We start from the raw sequence: 27,411 nt of genomic DNA on the forward strand, positions 1-27,411 counted from the left end.
TCCTACAAGTAACAATTGTTATTTCAGAATTTTTTTTCTTAATCATTTTCTAAGCAAGTTAGCTTCTTAACTCCTCAAGCAGCCTGACATCTCTATTAGTTGATGTTTTTCCTACCTTTATTTCAGAAGTTTTCTTCTTCTAGATAAACTTCTATAATACTTTAGAGTATTTGCTTAGTTTTAACAATATCACTAAATAGAGAAGAGGTTAAAAGCAGACACGTTTTTTAAATAATGAGTAATTGGAACACTTATCTTTTGTCCCAGTGTAGAAGACTTACAATTACCACCTTGAAGCAATCTGTTTTGTTGCATGTGGTATCTTGCATCCTCGAGGATGTGGCATATTAATTTCCTGTCCTTCAAATAAAAAAAAAAAAATGAAGCTACTGAATGATTTAACACACTCTTGTTTCAGAAATAACAGAAAGCTTCCAAGCTTCCTCCCGCATTATACCATACCAAACGAGTTAAGAAGATGTGTGGAGCAGAAGTTAGATGTACTGACCTTTCAGCCTCTCCTAGCAGAGGTATGCAAGTGTGGGTTTATATAAGAAAATACATTTTATGTAAACGTGTCTGTTCAAGCTGACCTTAATTTACCAAAAATGCGTAGCCCTTAGCGTAATAGAAGCTGATAAAATGCTGTTAGCGAGTAGACTAAGACTGCACTCTGTATCCTGTAACTTAGACTGGTTTCAGTGTGTCCCAGAATTCAAGGTTAGAAGAAAGCAAAATGGTAAATGTGAAAAACTGAAAAGGGAGTTAGATTATACCAGGGAGGGATATTACATTAGGTGAGAAAGATTCCTCCTCACATGTCCTTTGTAGGCATCATTGGAAAGGGATCTTGGAACAGTAGTCCAGCAGTTGTTTCATGGGAAATGAAAGCAGAAGTTCTTAGGCTTATTGCAGTAACAGAGCATTCTTTTCTGCTTGTTCAAAACCTCTTTTTAAATCCTCAAATGTACAGGTAGTTCAGTTTCTTGGATGAGTATAACAGTTCTAAAATACATTTTTTTAAAAAAGAAAACCTAAAGTTTAGTAAAAATATTAGTCATTCTTCAGAAACTGTCCTGATTTCTGGTAGAGCACTGCTGGTGGTCACTTCTCTCTTTTTTCCGCCCTCCAACTTTCTAAGGACTTACCTGGGGCAGATATTGAGGTAAAATGTGCTGTTAGCCTTCTAAACAGCTCACAAAACACCCTGGAATATGGTAGTGCGCTAGAGATACTCTCTAGAGGGGGGGGGGGGGGGGGGGAAAAGTATTATTTGAAATAATTTTGTACTGAAAGCCTGCTGGTAATGGGAACTTTTTTTTTTAATCCTATCTTAAGTTCCATCTAATGTTGGTGACTGTTGCGAGGACTGTACCAGAAAGCACTGCTCATTCAAATTATGTTTGAGTGAAAATATATCTAATTGAAAGCATTCTTTGCCGCCAGTCATGGTTTAGAGAGGTTTGTGCTATTGGTGAACATGTCTTCAGTGAGAGTGCTTTAAGCTGTGAGGGGGAAAGTTCAGGTTCTTCCAGCTTGCCGTAAACTGTATAATCATCAGACAGGGCAGAGACTGATGTGACTCAATTTTTACCCATCTCTGGCCACAGTATACTTAAAAATTTAAGCTTTCTGAGACTGTTGAGCATATAATTCAGTTTCTAAACTGCCCCTGAATTCAGGTGTCGAAATACCCATTTTAGTTAGGGGAGACATGGTTAATGCTTTAGCTGTCTGGCTGTTGTATCTGAGCTCCAAAGATACACAAATTCTGCATTGACTGTTGTGGGAGTTTAGCTTAGTGTGTTAAGATGCTCTATTTCATCACCTTAACTGGCAGCCTGGTTGCTCTGCAGTCTAACTTGAACTGTTTCATGTAATACTAAGGTTGGTGGGGTCTGTATCTCAGCATAGAAATTGGAACTGTAATGTGTACTGTTTTGCTTTTCAGGGTCTTAATATAAATAATTACAAAGCAAAATTTTCTACTCTCTTGTGGCTTGAAGAGATCTATGCGGAAATGGAGATAAAAGATTTTAGCATGAGTGGCATTACTTTGAAAAGGAATGGGAACTTCTTAGTGTTAGAAGTGCCAGGAGTGGAAGAAGGCAGACCTCACCTGAATACAGGTAGTAATTGATGTGAGATAAAGCCAAAGAGCTTGTTGATCTGTATTTTTAGTGCAGTGCAAACTCCATTGCATTGTCATATGCTTAAGGAAGTCTTTCACATATTTGAACACAAAATAATTAATCTAGGCTCCTGTACAGCTGAACTGCACTGTTAGTGTCTAAGCCTTACAGTGGCTTCTGTCTGAAGAAGCGTTGCATGTCTGTTCTTACAAGTCTTCTGATATTTTTAGACTTGTGTACAAAAATGGAGGAAGCTTTTCACAAAACACTGAAATGCTTATATTTGCAATAGATGTTTCAAAACTGGGAAAGTAATTATGAATTAAATGTTATAATACACAGGATTCAGTTTTCAGAAGATGTTGAAGGTCTGATGGCATCAATATTAGGTGCCTTCTAAAATGTGATCTGAACTGGTATGTGCAGTTACCTAACTAGGGCCTTCTGAGGTACTCGTGGATCCAGCTACTTTGCTGAAGTTAGTTAACATCTGTCATCCTGCAAATTCCTATCTTAACCATGCAAAAAGGGAACAAATGAAGTGCTGCAGTGAGAATTTTACTATTGCTTGTAACAGTGTTGTATTTTGTTTACAATTAGGTGATAAGGTGATACTGAAAAGTCAAGTCTACTCTGAGCATATAATAGAGTATGTTGCCTACATTACAGAGGTAAGCAAGGTGTGTTTTCTGTTGGAAATACAGTTGTCCGCAGGATTCAGAGGGGAAGCCAGCACAACTCGTGGAGCTTAACCTGTTTTGGGGAAGCTAGATTTTTATCTACACTCTAAATGGTGTTTTTTATTGTTAATTTAGTTATTTTGAAGACTGTAGGCTTCTTTTTTCCACCAGGATTATAGTTGTCACCTGCCCTAAAAGCACTCATAACATAATCTAGAAATGTAATGTATTATAGTTAATAAATCTAGGTATTGGCTGTTTTTTACTGCTATTGCTTTCAGAGATGCTTTTTTTGTCTGTAAAGGATTCAGCCCTTCATCAGAGAACTTTTTTTTTTTTTCTTGCAACAGATATGTAATGAAGATGTTACTCTTAAATTTAATGCGGACTTTGAACGGGCTTACAACTTGGAACCCATGGATGTGGAATTTGTTCACTGCAGGTATTTTATAGACTTCCAAAAAGCTTCATTTCCTGATTTCTCTAGTAAAGCAACTTGAAAATATATGAGACTGTCAGTTGGTACTTTGGGTAGATACTGGAAGGGCACAACTAAGAACTCAGGTGCCAATTCTTTCATTACTTTTCAACTATATTCCTTGATAAGACTGCAATGGTAGTTACTACGTACAAAACAGAGACACAAGATAAGAATGTTTCAACATGTAAATGATTGCTGCAGTGCCAGGTAGTGGAATAGTTACTGGGGTGGTACGGGATTTTTGTTTGCCTTTTTTTATTGTTGGGTTTTTGTTGCATGGGTTTGTGTCATGTGGGTGGTTGGGTTTTTGTTTGTTTTTTAAGAAAAATATACCAATATGGCTGCAAGACTATTCATAAACCTTGAATTTTTCTTTATTTGTGGCATGTTATCTGTATGTAGCTGCTTAATCTTCTATCAAAGATTGGCTTTGCCAATTTGAAAGATTATCTGACTCTGGAGTGCAAGGTCATCTTTGTCTCACTGAAGGGCTAGAGAATATATGTATCAGTGCTGCTCATAGCATATCTGTTGGATAATGTTTCTGCTGTGTATTTTTCAGTAAATATGCTACAGTTCTTGTTTAAAAACTCCTGTTTTTTAAGCAGTGGTGTACAGAAAAACTACTGGATACCCTGTAGGGTGTATGCTTTTGTAGCTTACAGGATGTTGAGATTTTACTCTAATCCACAAACTGCTGATCTGCTGTTCTAACAACAGGATTACTAGCAGACGGTGCCAGTTAGCGGTTGAACAAGCTACCTGTCTGGGTGAAAAAGGTATATTTCAGTTGACTTAAGCTGTCTGGAGGGGTTTGGTTGTGTGGAGGCTCAGGTTTTATACTGCTTTCACATCAGGGTGTACTGAGAAGAATGCATTATTATAATGTGTTCTTACAATTTCCTGTAATTATTTTATAAAAAGCTGGAGGAGTTGTTGGCCATCACAGGGGACATGAGTGGAAACTTAAACTTCTGTCAATAGTTTGAACCGATGAGAGCTGTATAAACGATGCTGTGGTAACAATGACATGTGGAATGGCAGTGTTTTACATTGCATCAGAACTAAATAAAAAGTACAGATACCCTACTTTTTATGGTCGAGTACAACAATTGATATGAACCTCACATGGGCATTTCCCAGTTCTGTGGTGGGTTTTGTAAATCAATTTTGAAAACTTAGAACAAGCTGATATCAGTAGAATGTGAAGTGTTTATGTGGCTTTCAAATTCCTTTCTTTCTTCTCCAAACTTATAGTTTTATTTCCAGAACGGCTTCTCTTACGGTCACCACAAGCTGTCAAGACCCAAAATATTACTGAGTACTCTGGTGTTGATGATGGCCTTGAACAATATTCCCAGCAAGAGAGTGAGGTAAATATTCTGTAAATGTTTATTGAAATGCTTAACAGCGTTCATATTGGTAACAGATAAGTACTGTACAGCTGTTGTTAGAAATCAGAATCCGTTCTGTTCTGCTGCTTCTGAAAGCCGATGTAGCTTGCTTTCAGAAAGGACAAGAAAGAGGACCAAGGCAACTACGGGTCAGTCAGCCTCACCTCCATCCCTGGAAAGGTGATTGAACAGCTCATCCTGGAATCATCTCTGACCATGTGGAGGATAAGAAGGTTCTCAGGAGTAGTAAGCATGGATTCACCAAGGGAAGTTGTGCTTAACCAGTGTGATAGCCTTCGAATATTTACAGGACATGGAGCTCTTGGAGTGAGTCCAGTTGGAAGGCTATGAAGATGATTTGGGGAACGGAACCATCCTTTATATGAGGGGAAGCTGAGAGAACTGGGCCTGTTTAGCTTGGGGAGAGAAGACTGAGAGGGGATCAGATCAATTTGCATAACTGTCAGAAGGGAGGTTGTCTAGAGGATAGAGCCGGTCTCTTTGAAGTGTCACCCGGTGACAGGACAAGAGGCAGTGGGCACAAAAACTGAAGCACAGGAGGTTCTGGCTAAATATGAGGGTTCACTGCTTTCCTGTGAGGGTGACAGAGCACTGGGACAGGTTGCACAGAAAGGTTGTGGAGTCTACTCCTCAGGAGATCTTCAAAACCTGCCTGGATGGCATCCTGTGCAACAGGTACTAGGTGACCCTGCTTAGCAGTGGGGTTGGACTAGATGATCTCCAGAGGTCCCTTCCAATAAGCTAACCCTCCCCTCTAGAATGAGAAGTGCTAGTAACAACCTGTGTGATTATAATTTGAGTTGTTGGATTTGCATTAAACTACTTTTAATAGCAACTTCTTAATAGATGCGTGAAGTCTTCTCACTGTGGCAGGAAATAATTTTATGATAAAAGATAATCATCCTGGCCTGAGGAAATTTTACCTGTGCTTCTTAACTGCTAGTTAAATTACAGGAAGAAGTTACAATATCTTTCTTAAAAGAAACTTAAGAATGTTACCTAGTTGTTTTTACTGTTTGAAGCAGGACTGTCACTAATACCAGATCAAGTCAGCTTTGCGGTGGGGGTTTGTTTTTGCCCAGAGGTACCAGAACCTCTGCGTAACCTGTTTCAGGGTCTCACAACCTTTCTGCTCATTTTTCCCCATTCCCAGTATCAATTTTTCTACCCACAACTTGTGGTTTTGACCCCTTGTTTATATAGTATGCTGCTACACAGACCAGTTTGTCTTTTTTTTTTTTTTCCCAAGTCTTATTTAAGCCCTTATGGGCATTAGATTCTTGTTTACCTCCTCCAAATTAAACTAAAAAAGCTAAGTTCTTTCAGTTCCTAAGAACATGCTGTTGGTTTGTATACTCCTAGCAGTAACCCAGGATCCTGGAAAGGGCTTGGGGATTACTACTCAGACGGTGGGTTCACAGCCTGTCTTGGTTCGTGCAGTTATTCAGTCCCAGGTACAGAGCTTTCCACTTCTTACTGATTTTCATTACTCTTTTATTGGCCTAACTGAAAAGTTTCTCCTGGTCCCTCTGAACTGGTGAGCCATAAGGCATTTCAGCTATGAATCCTGATTTTGTTTGCTATTTTATTGAGGGTGTACTCGATCTCATCATAGTTCTTGAAGATGCTAAATAATATTGGCCCCAACAACAACCCTGGGGTTCCTAGCTTGTGGCCTGTTTGCAGGTGAGTATCAAGCTGTTAATTAATGCACTTTGAACCCAGTAATTCAGCCAATCTTCAGCTCATCTAACAGCCTGTTCATCTAGGTAATGTCCTTGGGCTACAAATAAGAACGATGTGGTAAATAGACCATTTTGAAAGCCTTACTGAAGTCAGGGAGTATTACAATGAATGCTTTCTTTTGTCCACATAAGTCCCTTCTTTAGAGAAAGAAATTGGGCTGGCCACCTGTTAAGAAAGCTCTGTCCCTTGTTACAGCTGTGTGAACTATTCCTGGTCACCTTTTTTTCTAAATGTATAAATCCAGAAGGATATGCTCTGTGATCTGTTCAGGGACTGGACTGAGGCTGATGAGCTGTAGTTCTCATGATCTTCTTGTCCATCTTAAATTGGAGCAGTGTTAGCTTCATCCTGCTGTCAGGCACATCCCTAATTTGTTGTGGGAATGACAAGTTGGTTTTGGGGGGGAGAGTGGGGGATTTTTTTTTTCCCATTTAGTAGGTAGCAGCATCCACAATTGTATCACTCTGAGTCACAGCTACTGTATGAATATGGATTCATTCAGTATCTCAAAGTAGTTCATAGCACAGTGCCCTTACATTACTTCTCATTCCCAAATTTACATTACTCTCATTCCCAAACTGCTCAAGGGTGTTGAGTTCTTGTTTCCTTTATCATCCATCAATAAGTTGTCCTTTCTCATCCATCTCTGAACTCTTTTCCACACAACAGTTGCAGAGTCTGTTCTTGTTACTCCCTTCCTGCCACACTTAAGCATCAGCTGGACTTTGATTCTCCAGATTTTGTCCAGCTTTCCAAGCAGTGTTTTTATATTTTTGCCTGTCCTAGTTTAACCTCCCAGCTTGCATTTTATGAATTCATTGAGAAGCTACAATCTTAGCTAAGCAGACCTTCTGTTGAAATTCCAGATGATTTTGTGTGGCAGGATGTTTTATTTAAGATGTTTCAAAGGCTGGACACCTTTTCTCCCCAAGTCTCCTTCCCAGAGGACTTAATTCATTGATTCTTTAAACAAGCTGAAGTCTGCTCTAGATTGTCCAAAGTCCTGACTGCTCTTACCTTTTTAGCCTTCTTTGAGATCTTGAGGCAGTTACCTTGCAATATCTGCACTAGAGGCTGATCTATGGAAGCATGCTTTTTCCTGTATGTGAGCAGCAAGTCTAGCAGGAAATAATCCTGATCAGTGCCTCTGCCACTTATGTCAGGAAGCTGTCACCAGCTCACTCTAGTAATTCTGGAAATTGCCTGGGTGAATTGCAATAGGTATGTGAATGACAGAAATCTCCAGTGAGCAGCACAACTTGTAACTTGCGATCAGGAGGCTAGTGCAAGTTGTTTGTGGGAAGACCATCCACGTTGTCCCAGTCCTGGTGGGGAGTTGTTAGAGCATCAGACAGTATCATTGCTGTTCCATGCTCCTGTGGTGACAACTCAGGCATGCCTCTGGTTTTGCAATGAATAACGTGCAGTCAAGGAGCTCCTGCACATAGACACAGAGCCATACTGGTAAGAGCTGCAGTACAGCTAGTTATTGCAGGGTGCCTGTTTCTACTGTTGTTTTTTTTGTTTTTCTGTTTGACTAGAAGGGTGGCAGAGAACATCACTTGAACCCCTCATCTTACCCCAGAGATCCCTGTGTGATCCCCTGAAGCTGTGTTCTATTCAAGTCACTAGTACCCCCTGGATAAGCAGCAGAGCAAGTAATAAGCCTCTACATAAGCCTTGCAGTATTTCCATGGCATCATGGCTCTGGGGAAGCAGCAAAAATCTCAGGATAATATGGCTAGAAAACAAGTACCTCTGTCCTTTACAAGAAGTAATCAACACCAACACTCACCAGTTCACTTGACTGGGATGAGTCTTATTAAGAGAATTTTAGCATCTGGTCCAGAGTGCTGTTAGGGCCATGTTCACTACAGTTTCCTCCCATGCTGCAATCTGAAATCATCTTGCCGAAATGCATGGTATGCTTTTGTTGAAGGAAGTAAGCAACTTAACCATGGCTTCACAATCCTTATCTGAGTGTGCAAAGTATTTGTGCAATAGATGTTTAACGTAAACTCAAAACTTCTAGAAACCTTAGATTTAAGGTGGAAACTCCTTACATCTTTTCCTCTCGTACTCTTCCTTTCTTCACAGTCTAATGGCACAATGCAGTTTAATGGGGAAAAAAAATAAAACCTAGCAACTTCAAAAATATTAGTGAAGATAATTGCCTGTTACTGTAAGATTATAAATGCATTCACCTTGACTTGATGTTTTCAGGTCAAAAAAACACAGAACAGACGGACTGAATGCATGGCATCCAGGCAGATGAACATGCCAGACGTGGTGACAGTTACCGTGCAAACAAACCAACTTGGTATGCTTCATTACTTTTTTATTAAAGAATAACAGTTCAGCATTGCAATCGCTTCAGCCAAATCAGGGCTGAGTATGGTGGTGTCTTTCAGATGCCCTCGTGCTCTTTTAAGGAGAAATGTACAGCAGTACTAGCAGGAATATTCATTGGAGTCCTTGTGTGGAGTATTTAAACTTGTTTAGCTCAACAAGCATCCAGTGATATTTTGTACTCAATAAATTACTGCAAGTCATCTACTGGAAAATCTTTACTCATGTTCCAAGTTTCCGGTTTGTTACTGGAATACTGGGATAGCTACTTTGGAAAAAATGATAAAGATTTTTAAAAGGTTTCAGAAAGTGCATATCATTCCTTTGCTAATCTGAGAGGCGTGACTTAACCCTATTTAAATATCAGTGTACTTAATTGCTTATTTTTATCACTTTGTAGCAATAGGGATACCTAAGTTGTGGAATAGATTGCCTAATTGCGCTTCTGTTAATGGGTTAAGAAGATTCTGTTGCAGAAAGCTAGGGATGGACTGCATGAGAGGGGGAAAAATTACAGTTGTCATACAACTTCACCACTACTCATCGAGTACTAGTATTAGCCCTGAAAAATTACTGAAATTTTGCTGCCCTAGGGCAAAAAAAAAAGTGAGCTTGATGTTAAAATCACTGAATAGAGTTTTTACAGGTTGTTACAGTAAGTAATGATAATGCTTTTCTGTCCGTCAATTTTATGAAAGATCTAGTACACTTCTAAAACACTGTCTTATTTTCACTGTGCTGTTTGAGAAAATCAGAATTGGCGGGGGAGTTAACTAATTGTTACCACATGAAACGAACAAAAACTTTTTAAATATAACATGAATTGGAGTTGCTTTAACCTGTATATGCTAAAAATATTTATGTGCATGTTTAATATATGCTTATCTTGATCATAGTTGATGAAACTGTGGCAGTTAAGCAGAGAGCAGATGAATTCTTCAATCCTATGTTGAATGAGCAACAGAAGCTGGCAGTGAAAAGGATAGTGAGTGGTGAATGCCGTCCAACGCCTTATATTCTTTTTGGACCACCAGGAACTGGAAAAACAGTAACGGTAGTTGAAGCTATTTTACAGGTAGTGGTAGATGACAATTGGGTCATCTCTAATCATTTCAGTGTTAGAACACTTACAGTAATTCTCAAAGTACCATCACTTTTTTTTTTCCCAAACAAGAATTCATGAAATGTTCTCTTAAGCAATTTTGCTGAGCTATGCAAAATAATGGAAGATTTTGATAGGAATATTACAGGATTCCTGAATGACTTATTTTCAAGTCTGCCCATTTTTATATATTTAAAGCTTTTGTGAATAGTACCTAACTCACGATTCCAGTACTGCATAATGCATTCCTGAAACACAGGTATACATCAGTATGATAACCTTGAAGTACTTCTGCTGTTCATGCGCTTAGGTTATGATTGTCAAGACTAGTGCTCTTGGACTGCAGAAGTGTGGATGAGCGTAATGTGTGTTCAAAACTCATCTGGATTCTGTATTCAGTGGCATAACATGAACATGTTTTAGCTATTGCTGCTTCTTCAAATTAACCTTACTTTATGTCCATCTTCTTAAATGTAGATACATTATACTTTACCAGATAGTCGGATCTTGGTTTGTGCTCCATCAAATGCTGCAACAGATCTGATCTGCTTGAGGCTGCATCAAAGCAATCTGTTAAAACCAGGAGCTATGGTCCGAATCAATGCTAGCTGCAGATCGCCAGAGGTATTACTGATAACCACTGGTTATTATTTCACTTCTAATATTTTATCTCAAACTACTATTTTATGAATGTAACTGTCAATGTTTAATAGGCTAGTTAGGTGTGGTGGGTTGGACCCAAAGTAATAACCAATCCAGCCGTTCTAGAAGATGAACTGGAAAATACGTATATGAAATACATCTTAAAATTTTGATCCCTAAGATGAAGGAAATGCAAATGCATTGCTTAAGCACATTCATGAAGAATTCATTTCAGTTATGGGTCTAAATCTAAACGTTTTGTTCATCTTTCAGCGTAGTTTTCAGTGCGTTTTCTTCAAATGAAAACATTGAGTAGCATTTTTGTTTTACAAAATACCTTTTTGTTTCTGCAGCAAATTGATGATACAGTAAAACCTTACTGCAAAGATGGTGAAGATATTTGGAAAGCATCTTGGTTCAGGATAATAATTACCACTTGTAGCAGTGCGGGAATGTTCTATCAAACAGGAGTAAGGTACTGTACTACAGACAGGAGTATTGCTGAGATAGGCTTGAGATTTTGTAATTTCCAGCTTAGATACCCTCTGTATTGTAACTTCAGCTGTTTTAATACAGTTTATTGCGTGTACCTCTGTTCTTAAGTTGTATTCCTGGCAAACCTCTTGTTTTTAGTAATGTTTCAGCTGAGACTTTATCCATGCACAGTAAGTTTAAGAAATATCTTGAATAAAACTAAAGATTCTTGACAGTAGTTTTTCCAACACTAGCAGTTGGAGCCTTAGAAAATATATCACTTTTTGCAGTCATGTTGGCTTAAAAGTTAAAAGTATTGTAGGAGTTCACACTAAAAATTAGATTTTATTTAGTAAAGGTGACCTGATGAGAAAACTAGCTGTAAACAACCTCCATATAAAGTGCTATTAAGCAAAATCAGAGGAGACTAACTTTTTAAAAGAATGCTTTAAGTGTCTGTTTCCACCAAATAACTCTTAAGACAGGGCCTAGTGATTGTCTTTGCATAAACCAAGTGCATTATTCTAATTAAATAGCTGAGGGAATTTGAGAACAATGATTTTTTTTCAAGTGTCTTAGCCTTACCCTAACTAATACTTTAAGATAAGCAGTGGTTGTGTATATGATAGTATGGAAGAGAAATCACAGATGAGGAATCAGTTACTGAGTTGTTTCTTCTACCTTCTGTTTGAAATACTTTAATCTTTGCTGTATATGTGGAGGGAGGTTCCTGGTGCACGTGACAAGGAAGTTTACAGAGCTGCTGAGGTCAACCACAGGGTGGCAGAATGAACTAATATGAAAAAAAGCCCTCTTTTGAGCTCATGTTATTTAATTCTAGGCTTGGACACTTCACACATGTGATTTTGGATGAAGCTGGTCAAGCATGTGAACCAGAGAGCCTGATTCCTATCGGGTTGATTTCAGAAACTAATGGACAGGTAGTTCTCTTAGCATCATCTTCTGAAAGGAAGAACAGGTTTTTGGCTTGCTGTTTTTATCATTGTGAATGTTGTAGAATGCAAGCTGCCATTTTTTCATACTTCTGTTCTGGGCCTAAACTTGTGCAAACAAATTAGAAGTCTGTGAGGAAAGCAGAGTACTTGACATAAATTCATCTTACAATTCTGAAGTGTGCATGTTACTGAAACTACGTTTTTTAACAACTGTTACAATACAAGGTGTTGTTTTAATCTGTATATACAGATAGTTCTTGTTGGAGATCCAAAGCAATTAGGACCTGTAATAAAATCAAAAATTGCATTGGCTTTTGGATTAAATTTGTCCTTGCTGGAACGACTGGTATCAAGGGATATGTATCTGAGAGATGAGGATGCTTTCAGTGCCTGTGGATCATATAATCCTTTGTTGGTGAGTAGAACTAAGTTATTTCAGTTTATTTCTTATAAAGAAGGTGAAACTGTTTCCTTGCCATCTTTCTTTACTCCTTAATGCTTAGTGTTAATTCACACAGTTATTTTTCTAGGAAGACCTGGTTATTTTGAATAAATAACTCAGAATATCAAGGATGTTCAGCATTCTAACCTCCTAAAGCCCTTTTTGGCTTAAAAACAGACCCTTCAGAGGTGGTCAAATGTAGCACACATAGCATAATTCTAAATAACAGTTCAAAATTCCATTCTGTCTCCGTTGTCCAAACTTACCATAAACTCATAGCCTAATTCTCCACAAACCGTCAAGTTTGAGCAACTTAGGAAGGGGAAAAAAGAATATTCCTGTTTCCTTACCTCTTCTTCCTCTGAAGGATAGCTTCGGCTATTTGTCATACAAGCATAAGAAAACAGTGTTTGCAGGGTAGCTGGAAATAACTGAATGTTCCATGGCATAGAGAAATACTTGAACTATTCCTTTCAGCTCTAAGCTGGAATTATATCTAGCAGCCCAGTACATGAACTGGCTATCAGAAGCAAATTGCCGTTAGTGAAATGTTTTTAGGACAGTTGGCGAACGTGTTTTAGTGAGCATAAGCTTATTTCAGAATCAGGGTCTGGCAACCTGTTGATATTTTTTTTGACCAGAGTAGCCCCTTAATGTCATTCTGAAGTACGGATTTGAATCGAAGAGCCTCCTAAGTAGATTTTTTACGTCTCATCAGAACCATTACTACTTAACATTTGTTGAGTAAACGCTTAAATTTAAACAAAGTAAACTCAGTCTTGCTTTGTGGTCTTGGATAGCTCTGAAGGTTGAAAGGTAGAGAATGAAAAGCTGGGGACAAGGGCACTTTTGGGGGCAATAAGTTCTTGAATGAGGACAACTCTACACATGCATGTTGAACACGTCTTCCCTACATGGAGTACTAAAAACATCCTTTTGCTAGACTCTGTGTCAGTTTGACTAGTAAGGAAGCAGTTCAGAATGTCATTACAGTTTCCTAATGCTTTTGTACGGTAAAGTACCTAAAGCCCATTTCAAGTGTCAAAGGTAGCATGGCTAGGTAAATAAGCACAGATGTTTCAGTGGCTTTAAGTTCTTGTCAGAATCTGAAATACAGGGCTAAAATTTAAACTTAATTTACTAAGGTGCTTTCTCATTCTTGTGGTACTGTACTCTGAAAAATGAAAACCAAAGGTGACACAATAGTTGTGTGGCCAGAGGAGGAAGTCTGCTGGCAGACTTAAGTTGCTGGGGGGGACAGGGAATGGGTGATGTTTAGCTCTAGCTTTTAGGTTGGGTTCAGCCTAATGAAAAGGTATTTCAAACTTCCTCTTAAAATCTGTTACAGCAAACCTCTGTTCTTGTGAGAGAGCACAAAGTGAAGGCTTTAGTGCTCTTTGAGCTGGTTATTAATGGCTGGAATTGCTTCTTCAAGGCCATTCTTTATTTAGAGACAAGCAAATTTTCCAAGGCCAGCTTCTATTAGCTGTTCTGATAACAAGCTCATCTGATGCTTTCTCTCTGCCCATCAAGGCTTCCCCCAAAAAGCAGGTTACATCCATGGAAACTCTGAGAAAAGAATCTGACTTGAATAAAAAAGGAAATGGACTTGCAAATAAAATGTCTTAAACTGGAGAATGCCAATCCATTTTTCATGTATATTTGATTCTTTAATTTGTCCTCCTCCCCCCTTAGAGGGAAAAGAGATGATCCTTCTTAAAACTGTATTTTATTTAGTATTTAATTACAGATCACAATTGCAATTTTTCCCTTTAATTGCAGTTCTTTGGCAGCTTTAGAAAAACTAAAAACTACAGGATGGCAAGATACCTGCTTCGGAGCTGCTGCATATTTTAAAGCTTGATGAATAGTTGCCTATTTCAGTTACAGGTTTTTTTTCTTGTCACTGCAGATCACAAAGCTCATAAAGAACTACAGGTCACATTCTGCATTGCTTGCTTTACCATCTAAACTGTTTTATCATAAAGAGCTGGAAGTTTGTGCAGACACTTCAGTAGTAACTTCTTTGTTGCACTGGGACAAATTGCCCAGGAAGGGGTTTCCATTGATTTTTCATGGAGTCAGGGTATGTAAAATGTTCATGTATAAACAAAGGGGCATCATAGAAGTTGTCTGATGTTGTAGACAACAAGTTTTATTCTTTAGAATGAATTTCAGAAAGGGTATAAAAACAAGCTTTCTGTAAGAAGTGTGACTTCTTGTTTTTGAAACAACTACTTGTTCAGTACTTGATTGTTTCAAAAACCAATCACTGAAGTCAAATGTTTGCAAAGAACTCGAGCAGCTGCAGATTGCAGTGTATCGTGGCGACACTTTAATACAAAAATTTAAGTTGGCAAATTAAGCAGCACAGAGCTGCAGGCAGCTCCATTAGATTTAGATCACTTCTGATAAGAGTTCGCTGCATTAGAATGAACACAATCCCCTACAACTGGAAGATTATTAAAGATTAAATGGGGGGGGAATAGTATGTCAGGAAGAAAAGTTTTCTTTGGTCGTCCAAGAATTAGTGAAGTAGCAAGTGGCATATCCACTGGTGGAGGTGCTCTTTGAACTCTTAGGCCTCGCAGAAAAGCGGAATAGCAGCTTGCTAACACCTGTCACTCTGAGTTGAGATTTGCATTCTTTGTCACATATACAAAGCACTATCGTCTATAAATATACCGTAAATAATCTAGCTTTAAAAAAGTGTTAAGTGATGCTTGTTCATTCATTGGAAAGGGTTTATAGCAAAGAAGGGAATTTGTATATAACGTTGTATCACATCTCTTCTTTGCATTTAGGATATTTGAGACTAATCTATTAAATACATAATTATTTCTGCAAGAGGTCTTCATCTGCTCACTTTGCTTCCCCTAATCCAGGGCAATGAAACTCGCGAAGGTCACAGCCCCTCCTGGTTTAATCCAACTGAAGCAGTTCAAGTAATGCAGTACTGTTGCCACCTGGCTAAAAACGAAAGCACTGCAGTGTCAGTGACTGATATTGGAGTGATTACACCATACCGTAAACAGGTATAATTAGTGTTTAAGAACTTCAGAGTTAGTGTATTTCATGTTGTAGCTTTGCATTGTTGTGGTTTGTTGGAGCAGGAAGGCCTGTATCAGAATGTCACCATGTGTCATTACATAGTGTGTAATCAATCATTAATGATGTTCCCATTGAACTGTAAACCTAGAAAGCACTAATGGCATTCTGTTTGATTAGTTCTGTAAGTTAGGAAATGATAGGGAGAGATCTGCTTGTAGTTGTGGGGATCGAAGCAGGTATTTCAGTTGTTGGGAGTAGAGAGCAAGTCAGGAACTTAATATCTAACAGCTGGAACAGGTATCTGATAACCTCACTTACTGTCCACACTGAGGAACAGAACAAAAGGGAAATGGAGTAAGTAGAGAGCATGTCACTTTGTTGTGGCTTTGAGGAAACTACAGGAATTGGGACTTTGTAGTCCAGCAGTCAGACTCGAAGCTTGCACTGCTCTTTGAACCCATACAGAATGTGGGATGGCAACTTCAAATTCAGTACTTTATTTTTTAAAACTGTTTATGTTCAAGTCTGGTAAGTATGCGTCTGCTTTAATTTTTAAAATAAGAATAAATCTTTTATTTCCAGACAATGCTCTGGACAGGTTGCATTCATTTTTTTTCTTGATGTGCACATCTCAATCTTTGTGGCCATGTATGTGAAGGCTGGGGGAAACCCTGTAAGGCATGTGGAAAAGACTAGCCCCGTTTTGAAGAACTCTGATTTGCAAATTAGTTGTCTTGTGCTGATTCCACTGTTGAAGCATATGCACCCACCTGTATTTACAGTTACTACTTATTTTTCAAATACTTATATATGGTAATGATGTGGCTGAAATTCTTACATTAAAAGCTGTGAAGTGTTTTAGGGAGTATGATTGTGTCCTTCATCTGCCTATGGTGCAAGGCATACTAATAATGTCTGCTTCAGGAAATGCACTTTGTCTTGCAAGAATGCTGATGTGAGAATAATTGCTGTAACCCTTGGCTTAGCCATGGTTCATTTTTGCACTAAATTTGGAGCACTTCAGCTGTAGTCTCCAAGCAGCTTTTTGTTGGTGGTCATATGCTTATCCCAAACATATCAACATTGCAGTGGGCAGGACTGCCTTGTACCCTCTAGAAGAGAGCAAGCACCTGTGGTCACACGTCGCCTCTGCTTTTCACTCTACGTGGTGCAGCTGGCAAGCAGAGGGGGGGAGTTTCTGCACAGTCTTCTGGAGGGGTGTGGGAAGCTGCTTGCCCTACCACACCTGCTGGAAGTCTTGGTTTTGGACATACTCCACATTGGAAGAAGGATTTCTATGGATAAACTCCTAAGATCTATGTTGTTCTCATTAAAATCTGGGTTTATCAAAAAACTGTCAATTTCTGTTCACATGATGGAAGTATTTCACATGCTGAGTCATGTAGGAAGTGTTAGACCTCTCAGAAAAAAAAGCTGCTGTTTCATTTTTAAATTTCGCTAATGGCTGATGGTTAACCTTGCTGTGGACATTCCCTGCAACCTGTCTGTGTGAAATTATTCTTGTGTCATATGTTTTGGCTTTGAAGTAATCTACTCTCAAATGTGAATATAAATTCCTTAAAATTTTTTGTAGGTGGAAAAAATCAGATTTCTTCTGAGAAGCATTGATCTGCCAGATGTTAAAGTTGGCACGGTGGAAGAGTTTCAAGGGCAGGAGCACATGGTTACCATCCTATCAACAGTACGTATATTTGCTCTGGTCCTGTGTAGAATATTTGTATGTTTTTAATTCTCTGACTCCTTAGACATGGGCTTAGAGAGAGAAGGGGAGGAGGAAGCTATATTTAATACCAGTAGTCTGTTGCAGCAGAAACTGGAAAAGTTTGGGAAAAGTACTTATTTTAAGCATATGTGAACAAGATGGTGTCTGGGCTTTTGAAGTAAACTTTAAACACTTTTGGATGTTTGCACTGAGGTTGTTTTAGAGTTTCGTGCAGATAATGTACCTTTGCTTAGGTGTGCTTAGAGAGGATGGAAACTGGAAGCATTATAAATACTAGATAAGTGAGTGAATCACAATGACTGATTACCACACTCTAGTCAACAGCCTGAAAACTGTCTGCAGCAGCTGAGACACCAGGCCTCAGAAGACGGAGGAGGAACTCCACTTGCCAGTGTTTATCACCCCTTTGTTTTTGATTAGGTGCAGGTGTGTGCCAGTTCCTGCTGTCTAAATGCTAGCTGTTACTCCAGTGCATATGCACACATCTCTGGTATGTGGATTCACGTGAAAACCCCATGTGGAGAAAAAATACAGCAACTTCTTTGTCCTTTTTCTTCTTGGGCTTGGATTTGTTGGATGGGGCTCTTGAGAGCGGAGAGTTTTTCTTGGTGCTTGTAAGGAGAATTTTAGTTTGGAGTCAAGAAGTGGAAGGAGCAGCTGCTATAAGCAGTCAGCTGATAAATCCTGATGCATTTTGCAGATGCCTTTATACAGGAATGTGTGATACTGATCCCTTATGTTCTGAGCTAACATCCAAGTATGCTCTGGTGGATATATTGGACATACGCACTGAACTGCTAGCCAGGAGTAAAAAGCTGTGCTGAGTCAGCAGAAAAGGTGTTGGGAAACTTGAGAGAAAAGCTAACGTGACACTGATCATCACAGTGATACCAGTTTAGTGTTATGTGATTGTATTTTGGGGTTTTAGACTTTTTTTCTGGTGGGCATTTTGGGCCCATGTGGACCTTTACATACCTTTATTTCTACAGTGTGAAGCTGGGTTCAGAATGCAAACAAAATGCGTGTGCTTGCTTTTGGTCCAAATGGTAGTATGGTTTTGGTGCAGTAAGTCTCAAAGTAAAAGATGTGTATCTGGAATGTGGAGTTCTTGAGGTGTTTGTGACCTGGGATCCTTCACAACTGTTCAAGAATGTGCACTATTACAGGCTGAGCCCCTGTGAGTCTGGGTAATGGCACAGAGGACTGGTCAAAGGAGGCAATGCAGACCAGGAATGTGTAGCTGAAGATATGACTGGTACTGGACTACTTTTAACAGCAGTGCATAGGATTTCTGAGAGAGAGGAAGATAAAATAGCTATTAAAAACCAAAGCTCTGGAAAACAGGATGACTGGGAAGGAAAAGAAGAAATTGGTTTGGGTGAGGGATTCTCTTGTGGCTTGGAGGAGGCATTTGGGGGTTTGCTTGCCTTTTTTTTTTTTTTCCTGAGGGCAGCGGAACCATGCTTACTCTTCTTCATGCTTTATCATGTCGTAGCTTTCCAGTCCAGCATTGTAACTATCTTAAAATAGTTGTAGGTACATACTGTGCTCCTACTTACACAAACTCGTTATTAGTGATGGAAAATTATTTTATCAAATACGAGTTCAAATATTGATTGAAATAAAGATGAAAACTTGATGAGAAATCACTATAAAGCATATTAGTTGCTTCAGTGACATTTTCCTCTAGGCTATGGCAAAGCTCACTGACGAGACACTCTGAAATATCATTGAACTGTGGGACTTAGAAAACCCCTAACTACTATTTCTGCTACTGAAAAGATAAAATTGGTGATTTTCAGGATGTAATGTTAGTATTTTGTGTTTCAAATTACAGTGGATATTCCTGGTACTAAAATAAAGCTAACATGCCATTCTTCTGGAATTGCTGAAGTTGTGTTTGTGGACTATAGGAGAAGAGATCTTCTCTGGAAGAATCCATCATGGGAAATGTGGTTATGAAGCTAGCTTGTGTATTGCTCACACTGACCTGTGGTTTGCTGCAGTGAGCAAATCATATATTGAAGTTAGACTATGGCTAGGGAAGTTGGTTTCTCATCATTCCAATTCTGAAACTAACCATAATTAATTTCTAGGTGCGATCTCATGAAGGTGTATTTATGGAAGATAAATACTGTCTGGGCTTTCTCTCTAACCCAAAGCGATTTAATGTAGCAATTACTAGAGCAAAAGCTTTGCTGATTGTTGTGGGAAATCCTCATGTTCTTGTGAAAGTAAGTTTGTTTTCCTTTGATTTTCAGGTGGTGTTTGCCATGATAATGTAAATGACTAATCTATGGGGTTATCTTATGTGAGGGAACATGTTTTATGTTCATAGTTGGTATGCTGTCCCCAGCCTGCATTTGGAATTACCTGAACTCTAGAGGTTCCTGTAAGGGTGGACAGTTCAGGCACTTGTGCAGTAGACTCCCAAGCACAAAGAGAACTTGCTTCATTGCTGATTTGTGCAGACAAATCCTACCCCCTTTTTTCTGTCTAGCAGAGGTCAGAACCTCAGCGACCAAGTTCTCCAGCAGCCTGTAAGTCCAATGAGCATGTTCTGAACGTTGTTACCACAGTTGGACTCCTAACAAAATGCCGTTACTGCCATCTTTAACTGGAGAGAGGAAGCACTCTCCATTCAATTGATTGCTCACAATAGATACAGCAGCATGAGTCTGAACTCATGCACGGTCCTTCCAGAGAATAAGATGGGCTTTTCTTAATATCTGATAAGACAGAAAGAAAACAGTGTTCCAGAAAGAGGCTGAACAGAAAACTTAGTTTCCCCACACCTACGTGCAATAAATACAACTTAGTGCAGCTCTTGGTATCTTCTTCCAGTGTTATTCCACGCCTGCGCTGTTTGTCGTCTTCTGTTTCTAGAAGAGGTCCAGTTAAATCTCCTGCATTCATGTGCTGTGCTAATTTGTTTGAAAATTCATTACACACAGTAGCATGATTTACATTAAACATTAATCTCTTCTTGTAGGATCCCTGTTTTTGTGCGCTGCTGGAGTACAGTTTAATGAACAAAGCTTATGTAGGTTGTGATCTGCCTTCTGAGCTGGAATGCCTGCACCAGTGAGTGTTGCTTTAAAAATACCATAAATTGCTCTGTATCATTTGAGATATGACAAATATAAAAACCTCGGCTACAATATATTAAGATCTGATTTTTGCATTCCTAAGTACTGTAAACATAACAGCACGTAGCTGTATTTTCCTTCACTCCATAAGAAAAGCCTGAGCATTAAGTACAGGGTGTTGCTGACTTTGGTATTTTGCATACCCCCAAATGATGCATCATGTATTCAGGGAACATAAGGGGAGCTGGGTGGGAATGTGGTTCTGCAGGGGGAAGTCCTTACAGTGCTTCTACTATAGTCAAAGAAATTTGAAGATTGATATAAACATGTATTACATCTTGCTAGAAGGGACATTCTAGACGACGATTTTTATCAAAATTATTATTTATGTAATTAAATTAATTTTATCTTATTTCCTTTAATTGACAGATGTGACTAATTTTTCCAGTGTTGAAGATGCATTCAGTCCTCTTCTGATTTTGAAGCTAAGAATGCTTAACAGAAATCCATTCCTGAGTGAATCCAACACCTTTTGGCCTCAGGGAAAGGCACATGTTCTGAAATTCTTTGAAGTTTATCCAAGAGACACTTGTAATACTTTTAAAGAGTAGCAATTAGTCTGCTTTTTTGGGAAAATAAGTGTATAGCTTTATGCTTCTAAAGAAGTGTACATGAGTCCTGCACGCTTCAGAAGATACTGATGAATTATGATAATTTTTTCTTATTCTGTAATTTTTTTGAGCATCTCAATGTCCTTAGACTTCTGTAATGCCTGCTGAGACTGGTCTGTCCCAAGAACATACATGTCTTGTAATCTTGTTACAGGAGTGTTACAGTAATATATCCACACTGTGAACTGGAATGATGCACGAATCATTCCAGTTGGCTGATGTTGAGTATCTTAAGCTAAGCAGGTCTAAAAGCCCTACCTTCTGGTCTAACGACTTCGTATGTACTTGAGCTCATACAGGGTTGTCTTATTTCTTCACTGCAGTCCAGCTGTCTGCTGTGGTATATGTCAGAATGCCTCAGATGACAGATTTAAAAAGGAGGAGGTAGGGTGAAAATTGTTTTGCATTTCTGCAAATGCACCGCAGAATAAAGCATTGTATTTCACTTCGACAAAATGAAAAATAACTGAGGGGCTGGCTGATGGCTTAGCAATACTCTTGCAATCACCTTAATTGTGTGCTGTGCTGTTCCCTTGAACTGAATATTCTTCTCTTGTTGTCCTCTCCATGCTAAGTCTCACCGTACAGCACTGTAGGAATAATAGTGAAGCAGTATGTACGCTTATGATGTACCAGATCTTACAACCACTACTCAGCCATAGTGCTGCTTATACCTACTGTCAAGTGTGCTCATGATTTCCTTGAAGACATTTACTAAGAAATATAAATTATAAGAAATAAATTGTCTTCATAAGAAATATAATTTTTTTACTAAGAAAAGATAGAGGCCAGAGTGGTGCCACCATTTCTTGAAGAGTTAAGATGGAGGTAGATTGAGTCAGAGAGCACAGGAACACCTTGACATTTTTCGTTCCTTGCCCTGTAGTAGATATTGATGGGTTACAAAAAGCAAGAGGTAGGCTGTAAAGCAAGCAGTTCATGAGCTGTATAAGATAAACAGTTAAGACAGCTGTATAAGATAAACAGTTAAGAGTTTAAAAATCCTTCAAAAGACGAGTCAAGACGCTGCAAAATCCCAGGGGTTTTCTTAACAGAATTTAAGCACATAGTATTCAACTATGTACTCAGTAGGTTGTTCTGGTTTTCTCAGTATGTTTCAAAAAGTAATGAAGGTTTGAGAACTATGTTCTGTTGTAGCTGTTGCAGCCTTATGAGTAGCCCAGGGCCAAACTGTGCTGTGGCAAGGAGTTCCCGCAGTGGGTTTCTTTACCTTAACCTGTAAGTGGCTGTGTTTAGACCTCAAGTAAAAGAAAAAACTTGTTCTTTAATAGCATTTTAGAATATGAAGGCTTTATCAGTCACAGTCCTTCCTATTGCTCATTCTAGTCTTCTGCTGTTTTCAACCTTTTAAAGTTCTGATTTAATGGAATTGCTGTCAGTCATCTGTTCAGAGTGGTGCAGGTCAGGTCAGGCCAAATCATTGTGCAGGAGTTGCTGGGCAAATAATTCTGTTCCTGCTAGTTCCATATTTTGTCATAACAGATATTTGTTTTATCTAATAAAAGTTGCATCCCTAACAATTACATAGCAACATTGTGAAGGTCAGGCTGTGGGCCTCCAGCATCAGCCAAATTATTCAAGTCTGCCAGCTCAAGCAGTCCAAGATACGCGTGTGTGCCTGGGTGCTACCCGGTGCTGCACTGAGCAGGCTGCACAGACAGGTGGGTGTATTTTAACAAATAATGAGGGGTCGGAGCCCTGTTATTTCTTTCTTGCTCTTCATTCTCTTGAAAAGTGGTCAGTTTATACCTGAATGAGGAAAAAATAAATAAAATCAGGTTGTACTTGAAGCCTGTATTCTACACCTCCTGTGATTGTATTTTTTCTGTTCCCAGTAAGGATGTTAGATCAGTGGGGCAAGAAATAGAATCAGAGTATGCACCAACTGCACCTGCTGTATACTGTCTTCTGGAACCTTGATTTCATAATGTTGTTAAAGTTTAACACACTCTTCTTTAAATAAAATAGCTTTAAGTTGCCAAGGGACATTGGGCTGCATATTTTGGAGTTCAGATACCAGAAATATTCTGCATATTAATAAGAAACAGACTCTTTAAAAATTATTAATTTTTTTTTGCAGCATTCATTCACAGAATTAGAAACAATTCATTTGTCTCTGTTTTACCAGGCTGATTATTTAAACAATTGCCTTTTTTTTTTGTAATGGTAAGGAACATGCAATAAGCCTGCAAGCTTTGGGGGGGGGGGAGGGGGGAGATGTCTTCCAGTGTATGGTGAACAATGGGAGTATGGAATAATCCTTTTAAATGTCTTAACATTTCCTTAGAGCTTTAGGCAGTGTTACATCTCAATACTTCTTTAAAGATAGATCAGTACCATAAAGATATATTGGTACCAGTTTCTTAAGAACTGCTCTGTAGGGGTAAAACGAAGCACTTCCACTGCTGTGTCTCGCTGAAGTGCAGCAAGTAAGGATGTGATGTGCTATAGATGGAACAGAAGGCAAACTGCAGACCATGGAACAGACAACCCTCTATAAATAGAGGACAAAGTGCTGTTGAAATGTTCGTTTTGGAAAGGCTTGGAATTTGACCAAAAGGCACAAACGAACAGAATAGTTCTTCTAAGAAATAGTAATGTCAAGGAAGAAGAACTTAGGAACCAGGAGAGACTAGAGTTAAGGAAATAATACAGTCAACTAATGGAAAGCAGAGAAAATAGGGAAAAAATACACCCCCAAGTAGTCACTTTTTCCAACCTTTACTTGGTTAGCTCTGATTTTCTTCATATATAACTTCTCTTCCCCTTGCGTATCTGGAAGGTGCAGGTGACAGGGAGGTGCTAGAACTGAGCAGAAGATTCTTACCTGGTACCTGCACAGCTGTAGCTGAATGCCTGAGAGTTGTGTTTCGACTAGATTGTCCAGGATACCTTTCTAGCTAATGGAGAGAAATAAGGTGGTTTACTGCATCCTAAACTGTGTCTGGAATATGTGAATGAATGCCCAAAGGTGCCTGTCTCCCTGCACTGACTGGAGAGGGAGGCTTCAAGCTGGGATGAGCTGAGTTCTGGACAACTGAAGATAGGTGAGCAAAAACCTGCCTCAGGTGCCTGTCTTCTTTCCCTGGAAGCACAAGGGGCAGTTCTTTTCCTAGAAGTTAACAAAAAGAATCAGAATGGTTTGGGTTGGAAGGACCCTAAAGATCATCCAGTTCCAACCCCCTGCCATAGGCAGGGATGCCACCCATTAGATCGGGTCGCCAGGGCCTCATGCAACCTGGTGTTGAAACCTCCAGGGATGGGGCATCCACAGCTGCTCTGGGCAACCTGGTCCAGTGCCTCACCACAGAGAGTGAAGAATTTCCTTCTAACATCTAATCTAAATCTCCCCTCTTTTAGTTTAAAGCCCTTCTCTTTGTCCTCTCATTATCTGCCTATGTAAAAAGTATAAAGAGATAAAAGTGGGAGAATTAAAGCATGGGTGTTTTATGGTTTTTGCTCATGCTGAAGAAGCAGAGCTTGCTGAGGTAGAGGCAGACCTGTTTACCTCTCTGTGGAGCATAGCAGCACAAAATTAAACGCTTCAGCGCAGTTTTTAGTACAGCAATGCTTAGCAGGAGTGTGTATTTTTGTAAGAGATCAGTGTGTTCCCAACAACGCACCAGAGGAGAAACAAAACAGTACCAGTGTGTGGCTGCTGCTGCAGTGGGGCTGGGGCAGAGCTGCCCCTCTACAACTCCCTGCGGTGAGGCTGGGGGAAACGTGCAAGTATGCATGTGGGCAGCTCCTGGCTGTGGGCTGAAAATACCTTGGGAAGTCTTGTGGTGGTTTCTGCTCCACTGCTAGCAGGCATACCCTGGGGTAACAGAACAGGATAGCGGGGACAGAAGGGTAGCAACAATTTCCCTTTTCGCTTCCCTTAAATTAATGCGCAAACAGCACAGATGGGATAAATGAGGCAGAAGAAGAAATCCAGCGTACGTTTCCTGTAGAGCTACTAAAACAAAAACATTATTTATGGAATAGGACAGTGACCAAAAGGCATTTCAACGTCTATCGTAATTTCTGTTTTGGGCAGAATTCTAGGTTGTGCTGGAGCTGCTTGGTTTGACACTTGATATTTGTCAGATGTGGTAACTTATAACTAAAAACCCAAGGAGAAAGTATGACTGAATTGCTGAGAGGTTAGTAGACAAACAACTTTCTTAAACTGCTCATTAGTTTTACTTAAGCCACCACTGATTTCTAAAAGCAATCTGCTTGCCTGATTCTTCATTCAGATCCCTGCATCCCTTATAATACTATTAAGCTTTCATTATAAGTGTACTAGGTAGCACTAACTAGATAAAGAGTTTTCCAAATACATTCCAGGTGAATGTTGCTGTCTTACTTGCAGTGAAAATGGTAACTGATACTATGCTTCTGCACTTCAGGATGTTCTAAAGTTGTCCTTAAAAAGATGGTGTGCTATCAACTTCGGTGGCCGTATGGCAGTACCCTGTACATTAACCTCACTTCTGTGCGGAGTCATCGCTGCCACCACCAAAAAATCTAGCAAGAGAAAACCTAAAGAAGTGTTTGTTTTTTTTATAAATGGCATTGTTGAAATCCACATGGGAAGAAACATTACAACTGAGCAGAATTATTTTTTACAGGATTTATTAATAGTAGAAATAAAAATAAATTGTTACAGATAATTGCTGCCATTTGTAAATTGCTGTGTAATCTTTATCCAGAGTATGCAGATCTGCCTGGGATCAAAGTCAAGATTTGATCTGGAATCAGAAGTCAATCTTTGTTGTCCTGATTGTAGAGATACCCTGAAATAAAATGAATAATGTTTCTTCAGCAAGAAAAGATTTTTAACAGTTCAAAATGCTTTTCCCTTCTGTTTTTTACTTTTACCTCCTCGTGTTCGTATCAGTGTGTATAGCACAGGCTTACCTTTAGTCGTAAGGGGCTGAGGAGGAGCTAACGTGAACCGAACAAGAACTGCCCCTGCTTATGCTGTCACTGAAGATGTGGTGGTAAGCAGGCTGGGGTCAGTGGTCTGAACTGCACATTAAAGAGGTTTCAAACACATCCTTATTCCTTGCATAATTTATTCCTTGGGTTTTTTTAAGAATAAATTATTCAAAGAACCAGCTGAAGTTCAACTCTTACTTCCCGGGGTAGGTACATTTTTAAAATCTCATGAAGATGATGAAGTGCTTTAAAAGTACGTTCTCCTTTCCTCTGTTAGTCCCTGATGCACCAAGCTCATCATTTCCTACCAAGTAAAGGTGTGCCTGTGATCATGGAGTAGATGTGTTCCAAAATGCCTATTTCAGCAATTCCTTGGATTCCTACTGAAGAAGGAATTTGACATTTCCACATTTTCATGATGTCAGTTTTCACATTGGACTTGGTGCTGGCCCTGCCTTCTTTGTAGCCCACAGGCCTGAGGAAGCAGCTATCTGTACTCAGGGGAAAAAAAGCCCCAATGAAAAATGTCAACAGGGCTTTGGCTGAAGGACAGAATACCTCAAAGGATCATCCATTGTAATCTGAGGATAGGGCCCAGGAACAAAGAAGTAAATTCACTCAAGAGCAATGCTGCTGAAATTCAGGCATTTGCCTAGATGGGGCTGAGCACTCCCATGTCCAGAACCGACAGCATTTAATCCTGTGGGTAACCTCATTGACTTGATGGACTTTCTGAAAATGCTTCGGAAGGCAAAGGGTGATGGTAGAACTTACTTCAGAAGATTCAATTTTACATCTCCTTTTTGTGCCATATGCTAGGGATGTATGTACACGGAAAGCTTAATGCCTGAGGAAGATGTTGACTCGGTATTTTGTGTCTGAATATACAGGTAGATAACTAGTGGTGTATTAAAAGTAGGAGCAAGCCCTCAACTTCCATGCAGTCGGTCCCGTGGGTTACTGCTTTATGTAATTCACTTTAAAGACTGGGAACTGCAGAACTGGTTACAAATATGGGAAATAAAATAATTCCACTTTCCAGTTAGAGTTTATCCCAGACACAAACTTTTAAAGAGTTAGAAATGTTGGGATTTCAGGATCTGTGCACTTCTTGCATCTGTTTTAGCTAAGCATTTTTGATGCTCTGAAAACATGTTCTGAAAAGCTGCTTTATTTTGCGTAGATACAGGCTGTGTATAAGGACATCACCCACTCTCCATGGACAGCAGAAGGAGCCCCACTATAGGTTTTGGATAGGGAAGTAATAAAATTTCATAGCCCAATTAAAGTTTTCAGGATGTGGATTGTCTTTACATCAGCATAAATTTGCAGGCACTGAGGCTGAAAACCTTTAAATGATGACATTTTGTCAGGCACTTGTGTAACCTCTCCCCTCTTCAGAACATCACAGATTAAATGTGAGGTTTGTAGCAGCTGCCTGTGTGCCTTGCAGTAGGCGTGTACAGCTGAATGATCCGTTAGGGCCTGAG

General features: G+C 39.3%; 1 protein-coding gene across 3 annotated transcripts in view; it reads left to right on the forward strand.

Moving 5' to 3' along the window:
* MOV10L1 (Mov10 like RISC complex RNA helicase 1) overlaps window positions 1-21,686 on the forward strand; it is a 37,984-nt gene extending 16,298 nt beyond the window's left edge. Inside the window, exons 10-27 of one of the 3 annotated variants that reach the window (XM_035315275.1) lie at window positions 419-530; window positions 1,952-2,129; window positions 2,733-2,803; window positions 3,163-3,254; window positions 4,014-4,072; window positions 4,551-4,666; window positions 8,678-8,774; window positions 9,700-9,878; window positions 10,383-10,529; window positions 10,901-11,022; window positions 11,863-11,962; window positions 12,228-12,392; window positions 14,332-14,505; window positions 15,305-15,454; window positions 17,065-17,172; window positions 19,311-19,448; window positions 20,207-20,298; window positions 20,733-21,686. In XM_035315275.1, the coding sequence (XP_035171166.1) occupies window positions 419-530; window positions 1,952-2,129; window positions 2,733-2,803; window positions 3,163-3,254; window positions 4,014-4,072; window positions 4,551-4,666; window positions 8,678-8,774; window positions 9,700-9,878; window positions 10,383-10,529; window positions 10,901-11,022; window positions 11,863-11,962; window positions 12,228-12,392; window positions 14,332-14,505; window positions 15,305-15,454; window positions 17,065-17,172; window positions 19,311-19,448; window positions 20,207-20,298; window positions 20,733-20,742 (2,110 nt within the window). In that variant the 3' untranslated portion in view covers window positions 20,743-21,686. The remainder of the gene's footprint in view (window positions 1-418; window positions 531-1,951; window positions 2,130-2,732; window positions 2,804-3,162; window positions 3,255-4,013; window positions 4,073-4,550; window positions 4,667-8,677; window positions 8,775-9,699; window positions 9,879-10,382; window positions 10,530-10,900; window positions 11,023-11,862; window positions 11,963-12,227; window positions 12,393-14,331; window positions 14,506-15,304; window positions 15,455-17,064; window positions 17,173-19,310; window positions 19,449-20,206; window positions 20,299-20,732) is intronic. The other 2 variants (XM_035315276.1, XM_035315278.1) reach the window with 2 other exon arrangements.
* Window positions 21,687-27,411: the final 5,725 nt, after the last annotated feature.

The sequence above is a fragment of the Oxyura jamaicensis genome, chromosome 1, assembly GCF_011077185.1.
Source record: "Oxyura jamaicensis isolate SHBP4307 breed ruddy duck chromosome 1, BPBGC_Ojam_1.0, whole genome shotgun sequence".
NCBI lineage: Eukaryota > Metazoa > Chordata > Aves > Anseriformes > Anatidae > Oxyura > Oxyura jamaicensis.